This window comes from Boleophthalmus pectinirostris, unplaced genomic scaffold (genome assembly GCF_026225935.1).
Source record: "Boleophthalmus pectinirostris isolate CB_2022bp ecotype Guang Dong unplaced genomic scaffold, ASM2622593v1 HiC_scaffold_12, whole genome shotgun sequence".
NCBI classification, from domain to species: domain Eukaryota; kingdom Metazoa; phylum Chordata; class Actinopteri; order Gobiiformes; family Gobiidae; genus Boleophthalmus; species Boleophthalmus pectinirostris.
The window spans coordinates 20,306,821-20,324,357 of NW_026571018.1; the positions used below are offsets into that span (position 1 = coordinate 20,306,821).

The 17,537-nt window shown below is 37.8% G+C and overlaps 1 protein-coding gene across 1 annotated transcript; it reads right to left on the bottom strand.

The window, feature by feature from the left end:
* Positions 1–5,297: 5,297 nt before the first annotated feature.
* On the bottom strand, positions 5,298–13,095 carry adssl (adenylosuccinate synthase, like). The gene is made up of 13 exons (XM_020930224.2): positions 12,776–13,095; positions 12,011–12,113; positions 11,135–11,203; positions 11,001–11,051; positions 10,855–10,921; positions 10,677–10,784; positions 10,272–10,353; positions 9,997–10,123; positions 9,774–9,928; positions 7,464–7,588; positions 6,691–6,788; positions 6,356–6,505; positions 5,298–5,903 (listed from the first exon to the last, which is right to left on the bottom strand). Exons 1-13 carry the CDS (start codon positions 13,007–13,009, stop codon positions 5,851–5,853), a joined length of 1,422 nt encoding a protein of 473 aa, XP_020785883.1. The 5' UTR covers positions 13,010–13,095; the 3' UTR covers positions 5,298–5,850.
* Between the last annotated feature and the right edge of the window lie 4,442 nt (positions 13,096–17,537).

Below are 17,537 nucleotides of genomic sequence, written 5' to 3' on the forward strand. Positions count from 1 at the left end.
ATACACCTTTTATTTGAGATCACAATTACAATTTTGTATTCTATGCATTAGTCATCCAATTTGACATTGTTTAATACTGGCCTTGTAATCACTGTTTAACTAAATCACATAATAGACCTCACCACTTTGATATTGTCAGTCAGGACTGATAAAGATTATAGAAACTTAACAACTGTAAGTAACATGCGGCAAAAATCTAACTAACAGATTAAAAAATACAGTTACGTGATAGTTTGCCATTAAGCCATTTTAGCCATTAAGGATTATCTTTAGGCCCTTATCTTCTAAGACCAGACACAATAAAAGAAACAAACATTATTATTTCTAAGAGGCCAGTGCAGGACAGAGAAAGTGGCTCCTCCCACTTGTCAGGTGCCAGTTGACCATGGATAAGGATTGCACTGGTACACCATACGCATGTGCATGTGATGGGAAACACTTAGAGAGAAAGAGTGGTCCCATTAGCCGACAATGCTGTGGTCCTTGGTGCAGGGGTCACTGAGGGGAGAGGGCCAGCTGTTCGGATGTGTCACTATCACTCATGTGGGACTGATTGGATGTTTGGCAAAAGTCAGTTAAAAGTTTTCTACAGTGTTTATAAATATAAATAATTTTGTAGGAGTTGGAACTTTGATTACATGATGAAAAATTCACAACTGCAACTATATGCCAGTGACACCTAAATGGCCAGATAGGAAGACAAAAGTACATTGTTTTATTGTTATTATTTTATTGTATGTTTAGAAAGTTCAAATTATTCACAAAAACATGACTGAATGATGAATAATTACCATAGCAATTAACAAATAAAAAGATGAATATGTTTTTTCAAGCATTCTGCATTATAGGCACACTGCACAACTTTTCTGATGGAGGGTCCGCCAACTGCTTGTCTCCATGGAGATGTTATTGTTTTGCCTAGAATGTTCCATAGTATATAACATTAAACATTTCCATCTAGCATTTATTCATTACGGGTGTTTCTATTGCTCAAAAATACAATAATTCTTTCTGTGAATAAAGGCGACTCTCCGCAGATCTGAATTGTAATGTAGCATAGTGCTGTAACCTGTTTGTCCCCCTTGTGATAGATACATTTAATCTATACTGTGGACCATTCTAGACAAGGCAATAACATTTCCATGGAGAAAAGCAGATGGCGGACCTTCCACTAGAAATGCTACGCAGTGTACCTTTACACTATAACTTATGTAGATCATGATTTTATTTTGTTAATTGTAAACAGCAATATTAATTTAATGCTGATTAACAATAGAAGTGGGTTTATTAAAGTTCTGTTCCAAACTGTAGATCACATAAGCCCATCTCTTCACAGTGGCATTTTACCAGAGCAAGCAGCCGATTGTAGTTTAGCTTTTGGATTAATTGACTCAAACATACATGAATCAGTCAAAATACAACCCTTGAATAAGTGGACACCATTAAAACATAATTCAAAGGTCACAAAGGTAAATTTTACATAATATACCATTTTAAACAAAATGTTATATATTTTGAATGGTGATAAATCCTCAGAATGTCACCTATAAACAAGTAAAGTCAAACCCAATGCAAAAAATACCAAAAGGTTAAACTGTAATTTTCTTAATGTAGCCTTTAGGAGAACAGGCACACATTTTTAGCTTGAGCTGTGGACATAGGCCACACCCTGGTCATATACAAATAAGTATTTATAGGCGAGCATTATGAATGTATGCGAGACAGTAGCAAATCTGGTCTATTGTGTTCTGGCATCACTTCAGCTGTTCTCTGTAAGCAGCCACAGTACAGGCAATGGCACGCGCTACACATGGAAATAGTACATCCTGTCTAAAATCATTAATACTTTACTTACATAAATACATACATACACTTATAATTATTAGAGTATATTTTGACATATTCATAGATACTTACTTTGATGTAAATTGAGTGAGTGCTATTACTTATTTCAAAGGGCAGCTTGCAGTAATCAATGTTACAGAAACCTCCTCATATGCATTGATTTCACAGTTCAGCTGAGCCACAATGTTGCTTTCCAAAACTATGAATCAACTAGAACAAATAAAGTTTTTTTGAATTGTGTTACGTATACAATATTACAAATATCAAAGTGAAACAAAGAATAAGCCCGACTCTATGATGATTACTAGATAATGAATTAAAAAGAACTCTTACTCTTTGTTCTTCTTGAATCGAGTGATGATTTAATCCCAAATGTTGTTGCTTTGTTTGCAAAAAATAAACAACTTAAAGTTCCATCGGATCAAAGAAAACTGTTGACAAGTTTTGGAAAGACTTCAGAACTGACATAAATATTTGCGAGGTAACTAGGAAACACTTGCACTGATTGAAGAGACTACAAATTATAAGGCCAGGAAGGTGGTAGTAAATAAAAGTAAAAGGGGCGGGTGGGGGGCATGGGAGGGGCAGGTCAGCTGGATGACTACACGGCTATTATGAGCACTTTATTTTCAATTAAGCCCTTGTGTGTGTCTGCTAGAAGCTCACTTTGTGCTATTTTTGATGATGCAGGGACTTCTCAGCCTGGAAATTGATTGGTTAAGCAAACGTCGGCAACTTTGCTCATTTAGGCAACATTGCACTTTGACATTCATAAAGTAAATGAAAATGTTTAGGGAAAGTGGAAAATTGGACAGGAAAATCATAGAAAATGATTTGCTCTGAAGTTCACTGAGCTGTGATATTACAAGAAAATGAAAACTAAAAAAATCCTCATATCTGTCTCTTTATTTATTTGTTTATTTACTGTTTAAACAAGTAAAAATGGTGTTCAATATTAATTTCCTGAACAATAACAATACAGACATTTCATCATTGCTGTTTAACACAAAACAATGTCAAATTTCTTTGTCAAAAAGTCTAAACTTTGCTCCAAACTGCTTTCTTTTACTGACAGACAATTGGCTCTCCATTAAAAAAAAACAAAAAAAAAACTTGCTGGTGGTTGACAATTAGAAATGACTGAATCTTAAACTTTATTAAAATTCGATATAAGTTTCGACATATAGCTGTAAGTGAACCATATTCTTCTTAATGCCTGGTGGTGCCACTCAAGATCAATGCATTCCTGAAATTTAAGTGTGTATGTCTCTGTATGTGACCATTACTTTAAATAGAAGTGAGGTTGACCAAGGTAAAACCTGACCTAAGAAAAATACAAGTCTAATGGCTTTAGTTCAAAGTTCAATGGAATTTATGACTGCGTAACTCTTAAACACAACTTATAAATAGAAAGACCATAAACTGTGAACTAGACAACTCAATTTTAATGTAGGACTACGTACAACTGATGGAATGGGCACTCCATCTTTCATTCATAATATGGTATACACAAGTAAGGATGCAACTAACGATTATTGTAGTAGTTGACTAATTAGTGATTATTTTTGATTAATTGTTCTAGCCCTATACACAAGCTTAGTTCTGCTGTGTGGTAATTTATTGTGTTATTATTGGGTTACTGAGGACATCATAACATAAAAGGCTAATCATATTTACTACAGATGATGGGCAGTTAAAATGAAGATTATTTTTAGCAGTGATTTCCTGGATCTAGTCATTCTCAAATTCAGTTTTTGCTGTTTAATGGCACAGTGAAAATACAGTGAATCAATGTAATCAATACAGAAATCTGGCTCTTGCCCCCATCTGGGAGTATGACATCATCAGTCTACAGTCTGAAGACTGACCTTTTTTTTAAGTCTTCCTTGCATCCGCATTTCTAAATCTTCCTCTTAAGTGAAATAATAAACTTGCTCATATGTGTTGCACTCTGAGTTTATCATGCAATATATTTTCATTTGTCAAAAAATGTAGCTGCTTGTTTCTATAAAAATAGAATGTTCCACAGCATAGATTAAACCTATCTATTAAAGCACCGAACTACATTACAATTCAGATCTGAGGAGAGTCGTGCCTATTCACAGAAGGAATAGAAATACCCAAAAGGAATAAATGCTAGCTTCATATGTTTAATGTCATTCCAAGCAAAACAATATCATCGCTATGGAAATGTGCAGGTGGTGGACCCTCTACCAGAAAAGTTGCGCAGTGCACCTTTAAACAACCAGCTAAATTGTTCAACACTACTCTTTCCTTCTCCTCTACAGATTACGTTGTATGTCTATGTATGCACCCACAACAGAAAGCGGCTGTCTTGGCTCCTCTTAAGCGGATACAAAGGGCAGATTTTAAGTTGCATTATGCGTATAGAGGCCCAGTTGTTTGAAACATTTTGATAAAAAAGAGACAGATGAGATCATATTCTTCCCAGCATCACTCAGCCTAAGGTGCAGAAGAGTGAGAAATCTGAAAACATGTGTCTCGTGTGCATTAGAAAGACTGAAATCCATGAGGCAGTACTGAGTTACACCTCTAATGGATTCACCAAGGAGTCCACTTTACACTTTAATCCAATCCCTGAGAAAGCTTTTCAGCTGTGAGAGGAAGTGGACATAACTAAGAGGGTGTCAAGTAAGAGGAGTAAGTGAGACAATAACATGGGCAAGTGTATTAGTAAGTCCATAGTTTAACTCATTAGATTACAAGAATGTGGCACTGGCATAGAATTAAAACACCTTCCATTGGGAATATACAGTATGTAAAGGAAACCTACATAAAGTTTACATTTTAAAGGTGCACTATGTAACTGTTCCATGTTTCCATTGAAAATGGATTCCTAGTGTGAATGGGCTTGCCAGTCTACTGATCTGACCTGTAACCACCCAAACCCAAGTCTGGTAGTTCCACCTTCTTGCTTACTTGAGAATAAACAGATTTACACACTGTGGAACACTCTGTGGAGATAAACAGGTACCACACAATTGCATATTTTATATTCCATAAACATGACCAATTCAAATATTGCTATTTTACAATGATTCATTTGTAGTTACAAAAACACTGGACTTGATGGTCCAATTGAAAGGAGCCCCAAGAGTCCCACATTCAGGTTGCCAGTTTCTGTGTTAAAATTCAGTTGTTTTAAACCTAAAATGACTCTACTGTGATCTGAATTCTCCCTACCTAAACCCCAGCACCAGCAGCCAATCATAAACCAGAGCTAGTGCAGCCTCTGAGTGAATTCTAGAGAATCTGAGTGTTCACATGAGGCTGTCCATATACTGAGAATGAGAAAATCTTGGGTCCTCTGCAGGTTATGGCACTGGCTCTTGTAATGTTTCTTTTTTTTTTTTTTTTTTATTGCAAGACCACAACCTGCATACCGTTCCTTTAATAAACTAGTGAATATTTTTTAATAAATAAAACAAACATCTCTTTGTTACCTTTATTGATAACAAGTTGATCTTCCAAATGGAAAAATATGATGTATATATCACCATTTACATTTTCACATTTTTTTTAAATATCCCCGAACAACATAGTGACATTTTTCTGGTTAAAAACTATGTTAAGAAATAATACAGGAGATACATCTAAACTGAGAGCTTAAAAATTCTGAACTGATTCTTTTTTACAATACACTACTCACTTTTAAATCATGTCCTTACAAAAGCCAAAACAACTTTTATGTTACAGATACTTTCTTGAATACAGTGAGATAAAACTGCTACCGTGGAATGAAATAAAGGACTATTGTTCCCTCTGCACAAATCCCAAAGGTGAATAAATACAGATGTTTGGAATGAAGCATTTAAATCAAGTCTAAGAAACTGGTGCAATTGCAGTGCAAACACAGCCATAAGAAAGCCTTGCTGGTGAAATGTCCTTGGAGATATTTTTCGGTATGGATTCCTATCAAGTATTCAAATATACATCTCCCTTGTAATGTGACCTATAGGAAAACGTGGGAATGTCAAAGATGGATCAGAAGAGCTTGATGATGCTCTCCCTGGACTTGCCAACTCCAACCCATTTGACTAAAAACAAAAGAAAAAACATGTTAAAAGGTTAGCAAAGCAGTGAGATCAGTCTGGCTTTAAGTGCATATGACAGATTTTCATGTTTTTCTAATAAATACTTGCTTTGGTGGGATAATAGTATCTATTTATCATAGCTTTGCATTAATTAAGTGCAGGTTGAAAAGAAGAGTACAGTATTACAGGAAGTAGCAATAAGTGGAAGTGAAGTTAATAATAATGTCATCTGTAATGACTTAACTACCTGTCCAAAATGAAGTGAACAGTGAGACAGTCTAATATTTAACAAAACAAAGGTCAGGTCATTTATTTTTACTAGTCTAATCATAAGAAAAGGCCAAAATTTTTAGTAAAACCTTGAATCTAATGACGTGAACTCTTTTGCAGTGAAATGAGAGGTCTAACCTGTCATATGCACTTAATAATGGTTAAGATGATGGCTCTTTGCAAACCTGGCACTTGAAGAAATTCCTCAATGAAGTGAATGTAATCTTGTGCTTGTGTTGGCAACTCTTCAAAGCTCCGCGCTGCCTCTGTACTGCAGCACCAACCGGGCAGGGTCTTATACTCTATCTCCACTTTGTTCAACACATCCATATTGGCTATGATTGGAATGAAAAAAAAAGTAAAAAAAAAACAAAACAAAAAAAACATTTAGTTTGTGTAAGTGTAACCAATTATAAGAAATTAAGTCTTAAGTGAATTGTTAGCATTTCATTAAGTAGTTGGCACTGAAAGAGCAGATCTATACAAATCAATACAACACAATTTCAAGAAAGGAACTTACCCGGAAAACTTGGAAGAGGCTTTCCATCAACGTTATAGGCCACGCCCACTTTGATCTCAGGTAACGTGTCCAAAATGTCCAACTTGGTCAGAGCAATTCTATAGAAAAAATGCCACTCAAGTTAAGGATGCATTGTATAACTTTTCTAGTGAGGGTCAGACAAATATTTTTCTCCATGGAGATTTTACTGCTTTGTCTGGAATGTTTCACAGTACAGTAGGGATGTAACGATATCCAAATCTCTCTCTCCCCTCTCTCCAAATACGATATTTTCACAATATGCATTTCACAGCACAATATTTACTGCGATATTTTGTGGAGGCTAACAAAATTGTGAATATAATACTTTTCTCTCGTTATATCCAAACAATTAAGATTTAAAAGTTTTAATAACTAATTTCAGCATGTAGATTGGACTGAAACAGAGCAAAGGATCATGGTCTATGTAGTTCTGTTTTCTTAGCTGCACCATAACAGTGGATTTAAGCAAAGAAACTTGTAATTCGATATAGTGATGGCCCACGGTATTACTGTGAGACTTTTGACAATACAATATTAATTACTGTTAGATCCCTAGTATTAAACCTTTCTACATCCTTGGCATTTTTGAGCTATAAAATGACCTATAACTGAATACATGTAAGGTAGAGCTGTTTAATGTCATGCTGTGAAACATTTCAGAGCAATGATGTATTCATAGAAACAAGCAGGTGACTCCCAATAAAAAAGCTACATAGTGCACCTTTAATGTAGAGGGATGTGATGTAACTTACGCAGAAAAGCCGTTGACCATGTGAGCATATCTGACCAAAATGAGGTCCAACCATCCACAGCGTCTCCTCCTGCCTGTCGTCACGCCAACCTCTCTGCCCCGGGACTGCAAGAGGTCCCCAATGTCCTACAGCACAAACGTAAACATGAGTGAACAATTGGACGATAGAATGAAAAAAAGCCTGGAATCCAACCACCTACATTATACCAGTGATTCCCAAAGTGAGGGTTATGAGGCTGGGGGGGGTCACGAGATGATTTCCAGATTTTTTTTTTTTTAATGAACAGAAAATAAACTAACTGGTCTGAGCCCAGATTTCCCTGATCTGGTCGGTCCAGTGCAGAGTCACATGGAGCATGCATGCTCCTCTAATATCTCACTCTCACACAATGATGTTATTCCGATTTTAAAACATGAACTAGCCTATGTGACTATATGACTCTAGGCCAGTTACAACTAAAGATAAATGCGCAAAATGAACCAGAGCTGCACAGCTGACCCTCATGTGGACCTACATGCGCTTCACTTTCCCCATATACGACTTTATATTAAAGGCAGCAGAGCAGGTTACCTGGGTAGAGGAGGAGGATTATGGCGAACTTTATAAACTATTTGTTTCTTTATGCAAAACACATACTCCACACCGGAGAATCCACATGTAGGACTATAATAATACCAGAGTGTTGTTATGTGCCGTCCATTTGACTCCAGCACCAGCACTACTGTATGGTGCCCAGTAGTGATGCGCAGAACCCACCTCATCTAACCAGAAATAAAATCCAACCGGACCCACTCCATCAGAACAAGTGGGTTCCCATGTTGGGACCTGACCCAACCCAACCCCATGCACATTAAAACTAATGTGTTGCGTGTCACTGCAGCTGGACATCATATTGTTTTAGTTTCCGTAATGTGTTAAAATCACCCTTTGTTTTACTATTTGTTTATTTAAGTGCACTGTTTAGGACCTGTTTGAAATGGCTCACGCACTCACAGGATTTAGTGCACATAGAAGATTTTAGTGGAGTTTAGGACTAAAGCACCTGGGTCATGGAGCAAGGAGCACGTGAAGCAGTGTGTACATGCTCTGGATATCTCCGTGACAAGCTTTATTTTTGCACCATGTTCATAAAGAGCTGAGATTAAGGAGATGAACACACCAAAGTGTATGCCTTTATAAAATAAAAAACCCAGTATCAGATTTGGCTTTACCTCTATGTGCTGTGTGTGTGCAAATGCACTCTTTCAGTATGGTGATATGCGTGCGTGGGTGTTGATTGTGGTGGGGGTGTAGTGAGGGTCGTAGGTCAGTCGCAGCCTAATTTTGGGGGTCACGGTCTTTTGATTGGGAACCCCTGCATTTTACTAGGGAGTGAGATTAAGTAATTTCCAGTAGTCAATAAAATGTTTGTGAGTAAAAACAACCAAGCTCTATAGCAAATCCTCTATCAGTAAAAGCATGTGGTTTGGAGCAGAATTCAGACTTCAGGAGAAAGATTTGTTGTGTTAAATGGTAAAGTTAAAGGTAAATTAAAAGTCTGAATTGACTTGGTTTGAAAAAACTTGTGAGGTATTTTATTACCCCATACATCAAAAACAAGCAATTGAAAACCCCTCAAAAGTGTTGGAGACAGTGTGGTGATTGGAGTGCCAGTCAATCTCATGTGTTTTGGAAATGTGTGAAAATTAAATCCTTTTGGGAAAAATATTGCAATTGTAATGGAAGTGGCATTTGGCTATAAAATACCCAGTGACCCACGGGTTATGTACTTGGGCTTGTTGCATGAAAACAATATTTGAACTGAGGACTTCTATTTGTTTAAAGTGATGCTCTTGGCTAGCAAGAAAGTAATAACAAGGAACTGGCTGAAGGATGACCCTTTGAAACTGCAGCAATGGACGGACATAATGGAGGAAATGTATGCGATGGAAAAAAATATTATCTATTATCTGAGAGTGAAAGCTGGTAAATGGTCCATTTAAAAAGCTCACTCCAATGTATAAGGTATTATATTTTTCTTTATTTTTTTTTGTAGAAAAATTATTTTCTACATTATATTACTTTGCAGAATTGTGAAAAAGAAAAGAAAAAAAGAAAGTCTATTGAAAAATCAAGATTTATCAGTGTGTGTGGAAGAATTTGTATTTTTTTTTATCCTATAGCCCAGCACAATATTATACTCTTCACATTAATATGTGTGAGCTGACCAGAAACATAGAACTTCACTAAAACAAACTGAATTAAGTAACGAACCACAACCTTCAATAATAATACAGTATCTGTGTGTTCTTGTGACCTATCTTTACTTACATTACTGAGCTCAGTTGGGAAAGCCCCTACTCCCACTCGGGTGGTGTAAGCTTTGACAACGCCGTAGACTCGACCCACGTGTGAAGGGGGGACGCCCAGCCCTGTGCAGACCCCTCCCACGGTGCAATTTGAGGAGGTCACAAAAGGATAGGTGCCTAAACAGAGGGTGTGTTAGCATACAGAAAGGAGTGAGGCTATAACAGCAGTTTGATTTGTCACTTACCAAAGTCAATGTCCAATAAAGCAGCATTAGCCCCTTCCACCAGGATCTTCTTGCTAGGTCCAGTTAGAGCTTTGTGCATGAAGTACACCCCATCAGTCACAAGGGGGCGCAGTCTCTCAGCATATTTCTGTCAAACACAATGGAAATACTCAAACTCTTTGTATTCAGTACAATGGAAAAGCAATCTGATGAGCTTTAGAAACACAGCATCTGAACAAAGACCCAACTATGAGATTCTGAATGTAATATTTGAACACATAATCAGCTGTTGTTACCTTCAGCTGCTGAAGTTCAGCCTCAATGTCAACATTCAGGTTTGGATACATCGTCAGGAAATGTTCTGCCAGCATCCGAAACCTGCAAATCCCCAGTGCACAATGTGAGGACCTGTCTACACATGTTTATCAGGTTTATAAAGCCCAACAACAACGCTAAAACAACTTAAGAGCCATGCATTACATTCAACTGTGGCCACCTGCTGGAAAATTTACAGTGAAGTGATAACAACATGATTATCTCATCTCCAAGATGAGTAGTCTGGATTCAACTAAGGTTAAGATTGTGTCCTATCTACGGGTTGTGAAACTTGTAACACTCAAAAAGATACAAAAACTCCCATATCAAGCAATCCACCATTTTCATCATAAATAATTAGTGTTGCAAAGACAGTTAAGACTCACTTCTCCTCAAAAATCTTGAAGTCTGACACAAGGTCACAAACCCGGAGCCCATTGCGAGCAGCTTTGGAGGAGTATGCAGGACCAATACCTTTCTTTGTGGTTCCAAGGCTGTAACACAAAGGTCAGAGGTCAACATTTAACCCACTTTCAGTTTTAAAACTAAGTGAAAATCACTGACTTTTTCCCTTCTTGTTGTTGCCGCTGCTGCTCCTGGATACCATCAACGGCTTGGTGAAAGTTGAACACTAACAGCAACAAATGTATGATGACACTTTTGACACACAGTGACATAGTATTTATTTAAACTATTCAATTAAGACTTACCAATGTGTGCACGATCAGAGATTTTTAGCCTCTCCTCCCATCCCTGTAATCCTGAAAAAAAATAAAATAATATTAATACACAGACACAATTATTTAATGTTCAAAGTAATTAGTAAAGACAACGTCCACTTTACCTCTGCCTTTTTGCAGGTTTTTCTCTGCCTCCTCAAACAGACCTGGCAGGTGAATCACCACTCCATTGCCTGGAACATAAACATTTTTGTAAACTGCAATTCATAATGTAACCAGAACTAAAATATGTAGTTCACATTTAGATAAACAGAAATCACACCAAGAAATAAATCCTTCTAATTACTGCAGCATTCATGTGCTCCTTGGAAACTCAGGGTTCCAAGATGAGAGTTTGGGGTTCCAACTTGTTTGCGTTCATGTGCATGTGCATTTATCCCAGAAAGTTGGGATTTTGATGTCACCAGTAATAAAATCACTGAGATGGCTCTATTACATATTATTTAATAGAGCTAAACATTAAGATATCATCCTATTAGCCATCTCAAAAGCTAAACGTTAAATGTTTTTATTTTACTTGAACTATAAGTAGTTGACGTTACATCTACAATTATTAAAACAGTAGTGTTGTTTTTTCCTTGCACAAATCTGTTGCTCTTATGATATGCACAAATGACGGTAAACCTCTAAAAATTACAGTTTTAGTCAAAGAGCTGAAATGTTTAAGACAAACTGAAAAATCAGTTGAATGTCATCTGTCTTTACCCAGCAGGTGACATCAGGTGTGGAAGTCCGGTTGCTCGTTTTCACCAGAGTTCCCAAGTTGCATGTGTATTTTTCAGCTCGGAAAAACATTTTCCCAAGACCACATGAACGCAGCATATGACCCCACAATCTCATACACATTTTGGTGATAAGACTTTGAGCAAATTTCCCAGAACTTTATTGTCACATGTTCTTCTGGCCAAATAAACAGGACCAACAATGTTATTTAAAATGCAGACCTAGCAGCAGATATTGTACACATTTTAGTGTTTTACCAATGAAAGAGACAGCCTTCTTATTGAGCACTCCGCTGGGCAACAGGTGGAAATCATACTCCACAGAGTCCACTACAACTGTATGACCTGCGTTGTTTCCTCCCTGCAAACAGATCAAACACATGACCCAAAAGAACAAGGCACATCAACAGTGCTTTGGCAATGTTCTTATGCAATTTTCGGTTCAGGGCCAATCAGGAGGAGCTTGTATTTTAATAAAAAAATCATGTATTGTCATATTACATAAGTGGACTTGTTATGACCTGTTCTGTGAATTCATTTGAAAAGTTTCCAAATTATACCACATTTTGTAGCTATTATTATCGTGACACTGAGAAACTTTTATTAAACAGTAGAAGTTTGGACCAATTTGGATAGCATAGCATACATTCCTGCTTCAGCTGTTGTAAAGGAGGAGGGGGAAGAACTGAGTGGCCATTTGTGCTGCAACATAACAGCTATAATAACAGAACACACCCGGCATTTAGCAGCCACATGGTATGTCGAGTTTATAAGCATAGAAAATGCTAAAGAGTCTCAAAAATACACACAATAAACAGAGTTAGCTTAGTGCTACAGTAGCATATAAGCTGAGCATGCACTTCCGAGAGGCGTCACGAATGGCTGTTGACGTCGTACGTAGGGCATGAGTGTATAACGGTGGCTAAATGGGCATTCAGTCCAACAAACCACTAACAAGCAGGAAATTACACAGATCTACACGAGAAAGTAAAATAAGTAGTAAAGCACAGAGCGTTCCTGTACCTGACACCTGCACACAATGTCCGCGTCCATAGCGAGCAGGTCCACTACTTTCCCCTTGCCCTCGTCGCCCCACTGGGCCCCGAGCACCACGGTCACTTTGTTGAGCGGCTCTTTCGGAGCGCGCAGAGCCGACTGCGACACGCTTTCCCGGGGTCGCTTCACCACCGGCTCCCCGTTCACCGATGCCGTCTTCCGTCCATTTAGGTTCTCCATTGTGCTTTCTGAGGCTGCCATGCTGCTGCTGTCCTTCTCTTAAACAAACCGGAATATCGTTTTACCGCGTTTCTGTGCGTCACGGGAAGTGTTTCCACGCGCACATGCGTCACCTGTGTTTGACCACTAGAGGGAGTGTTTCCTCTAAACAAGGGAACTGCCAATGAGGTATATGCTTAATGCCAGGCTATTCAATTTATTTGGTGGTCGCAAAAATATCAAAATCTGTCGAAATAATGATAATATAACAACTGCGAAAAATAAAATACAGAAGGATTTACCAACATCGCTGTGCTAAACTTCCAAATTAGTAGACCTACTGAACCGGAACTAGAGTATTAAAGGTTTACACCCAAGAACAAGGTAATGGATTGGATCTCGCTAAATAGTTATGGAACTAATTTATGACTCAGTTTATGACTACCATTAAACAAACAACAGACAGTAGTGTGGCCGTATATTGACCTGTTGACTGGCACCCCTTAAGTTCTTGACATTTGTGTCTGTGGGCCTGAGTTAGGACCGGAGCAGAACTGATTTCTTTTGGACAGGATTGTTAGAAAGCCCACTTCAAAAAAGTTCCAGAATGAGTTTTGTTGGGTGTAATGAACCACTGGGTTAAAGGAATCAGTCATTCTATAAACTACTCGGATAGATGTAGGCTAGAGGTTAATGCAGTGACCTACAAAATACTGGGGATTATTAAACATGGCCTACTAAAAATGACATATTACTCTTTTCCCCGCTAAAACTTAGGCTCACTAAAAAGGAAAACAAAACATGAAAAACATTACAAATACATTTTGTGCCTTTTTGTTGATCTTTTGTGTCTATAGCAAATAATAATATATAATCAACTCCTTTCTTCCCCGACTAGAATCTTTTAGAGGTAAAGGAAATACAAAGTGTACATTCCAGTGTTAAATTTTTAAATAGTTTTATTTCAAATATTATGCTTTATATACATTCTGTTCTAAACAAGCAAAAGTAAGGACACAGTACTTAATTTTAAATGTTTCTAAAATCACCATCTCTTTTTTGAGTATGCTCTTAACTCACATGCGTTTAGTGGGACACGCACAGCAGTGGCCTACAGAACTGACAGGCAGCCATGTAAAACACTGGCTGTCAATTCATAGGTCATCACCTCGCAGCCCTGATCCCATAGTACCATATAAAAAACATATAACCGCATATTATACATACACATTATATACTACTGATGGTGGTTGTTTTTGATGTCTCTCTGCAGGTAACAGCACCTCCACTGGAAACATCTCATCTTCCACATGGAGTTGCTGTTACATCCAGCCAGCACCAGAAGAATAAGCCCATAACTGAAGCACATATAAGATATTGGAGTCATCTTCACAAACCTCTCCAAATCTTCATCTAGGCTGGAGGACACAGAGCAGAGCAGGGCAGATACAGGTGACTGTGAGCCAGGAGACAATGGAGAGGCTTTAGTATCCGTCTTGCCTCCGACTTTGACCCTGGCTCCTCCTCCCCTGTTTATTGCCTGTAGTATTCAGCATCATTGCTCACACTTCTGCACCAGTGCGGCCAAAGGGCCAAGGCCTGTGCTGATAACGCTGGTTTTATGATGGTTGTCAACACAAGGCTGTGTTTCAATATGTGAATATCAGGGTGTGTCTGACCTGTGGACCTACAAGCTCTCTGCTTCCTGCTCTCTCTGAGACCTCAGCAGCACTGAAACATGGGCCTTTTCTCAACTGCATTGGCTACGTTAACTGTCAGAATGTAATGAAAGTGTAATTATGTCCAGGCACAATCCTGAAATGAAAAAAAAACCACATTGAAATATATTATTATTATTATTGTAGATGTCTACATTGATTGCATTTCACCTTAATTTAACTGAAAATGCCAACACTCGTGGTACGAATATATACAGAATTTGTTGCGCTAAATGGTTTACCTATAACAACTTCTTATTTCTTGTTTAAGTACGACTAGCACTACCTACAAATAGCTTGCACTTTCCTTAAACTACACTTTTCCATTAGCTTTTTTTTAAACTGCGTTTTGTTTTGGGTCATTAACCCTCACCCTTTGACCATCTTTGGTCAAATCCAAAACAATTGACATTGTAAACGTATTAGCCCTGAAATAACCTGAGTGTACTCACCTTGGGTGCAGCATGTGGCCAGCGGACAGAGCCTCTGAAGACCATGCAGCATATTGTACTCAGAGACCTTCATAGCCCCCCGTAGCCCACCCAGAGGAGCTAGAGACGAGAACAGAGACAGCAGAAAGCCCAATACACACACATGACTGGTCTGAAGTGCTGATTTGAGCAGGGACAGTGCAGTAATGGCAGTGGAAGAGAGCAGCCAGTTTAAGAGATCATGAGTTGGTGGCAGGTTAATGATTAGACTTGTGGTCAATATTTAACAGGCCCTGCGCCCTGCCCCTCGGTCCAACATCCTGATTCCACAGTGACACACAGGGCAGGGCATCTCTTTTGTCCAAAATATATTGGATAATTTAGCAAGACTACCACAAATAGCACTTACAGCAGTCTGTATAAAATTACAGTGTTGGGGGATGAGTGCGCTTGAACAAAAGCTCATTTAGCATTGTCCGACCTGTGAGACTTGGCATTGACACTTCACACAATTACAGGAATCAGCAAATATGAAACTCAACGGTATTAAGCAATGGCACCCAGTTTAATGACAGCCTCATAAAACAATGATTGTATGTGGTAAAGATAGAGTCATTACAGACAGCTTTTATGAGTAAAAAATTTTATTATATTAGTTTAGTTTATATAGTACAATGAGTATGGAATGTCAAGATCAATAATAGTGATTTCAGATGTCATATTTTAATCAAGAAGAAATTATTTATATTGCACTTTATACTTCAAAATAGACAGTTTATGGTAACAGCATCTGCAAGGTCATACAGGTCATCTGCAGTGGTTCATAACATATTAAACGTTTAGCTTTTTATGCCAAGTTTACTTTTTTTGCCAATTAAATTACAATATGTATTTTCAATGGCATTATTCTTATAGTAGCAATACTGTTTGTTCGATTCATGAGATTTTCAGATTTTGAAATGGCTGGATGACTCAATTTACCAATCCCATAAATGAACTGTGCTGCTCTAACCTTTGCACGTGACAGCTGATAACTGTGGACCAGATCAAACCATTTTAATGTTTCAAAATAAATATGTTTTGCGTAAATATAGATATATTAAGAAATATTAACTGTATGCTATGGCCTTAAATACACAACTTATAAAAATATATTAATATATTAAGATATGCAGGCCAAAACCAAAAACATATACAAAATTATTTATGGGCCAGAATGGGTCTCAAGATTAACCTCATGAACCTTTCTTCGTATTACATCTTCCTGTAGTACACCAACGGAATCACAGCATTGCACATTTTGTGGTTATAAAAACTGACTTCAGACACATGAGACACATGAAAACATTTACATTTTGTCGGACACAACTTCAAGCCAATGAAATCATAGCATGTTAACGTCTGTGGCTCTTATACGTGAGCTATCTTATCTCAAGTTCATGGGATTGCTGAGTGCAGAGTCCAGTGTCTTGAAGAGAGAGGGCCCAACTCCAGATAAAGCCGTTCTTTTGAATACACTTCGGTCATAATCATTTCTACTGCAGATAACTGCTTCAATTTGCTGAATAAGACATTATCTGGTGCTGTGCAAGGTCACAAACAGCCCTCAGAAGCACACTGATCTCAATTCAAGAATCATTTACTCATGTTTATGACAAAAGTCAACAGTGGGAACACAGGAGTTCAGAATGCATTTAATCGTTGGGTTTTGTAATTAATACGAATGTTTTATATGAACAAATGGAAAATGAACAGTGCACCACAAGATGACTAGTTCCACTCTATTATGGCAGCATACTTTTTTTTTTTTTTACTGTGGAGACACTGATTAACTTCATTAATTATCAGGTACCATAGTGTGACAGTAGTGACTCCAGTGAAAACTGCTGTAATGCTCTTAGGCAAGACACTTGACTTCACCCACATTGCCTAGTATGAGAATGGTATATATGTGACTGTTGGTGGTAATTGGAGGGGCCAATGGTGCAGACAGGCAGGCTTGCTTCCGTCAGTTTGCTCCCAGGGCATCTGTGACTTGTGTGTCTTGGAAGACGCTGTATTTGTTTTTATAGGTTACATACAAAATCTGAGTAGTAACAAGTAGTACAGATACATCTCATGTCCAACAAGTAAAATTCTTCTATTTTAACATTACACTTGACTTGAACAAATTCACATAAATAGTTCAAGTAAGTTCAGTTCAGTTTACGTGACAGACACGGTCTTATGCATTAGTCATTACAGTACAATCAGAAGTGTTTACAGAATCAAAGACCTTCAATCCATCTGCCATAAATTGAATTTTTATCAAGGCAGTGCAGTAAACACCAAGCACTGCCCATATCTGTGACAGTAAAAAGTATCACATAGTCATTTCCTCAATAGAACTAGGATAAAGTACATAAAGAACACTTTATGTGA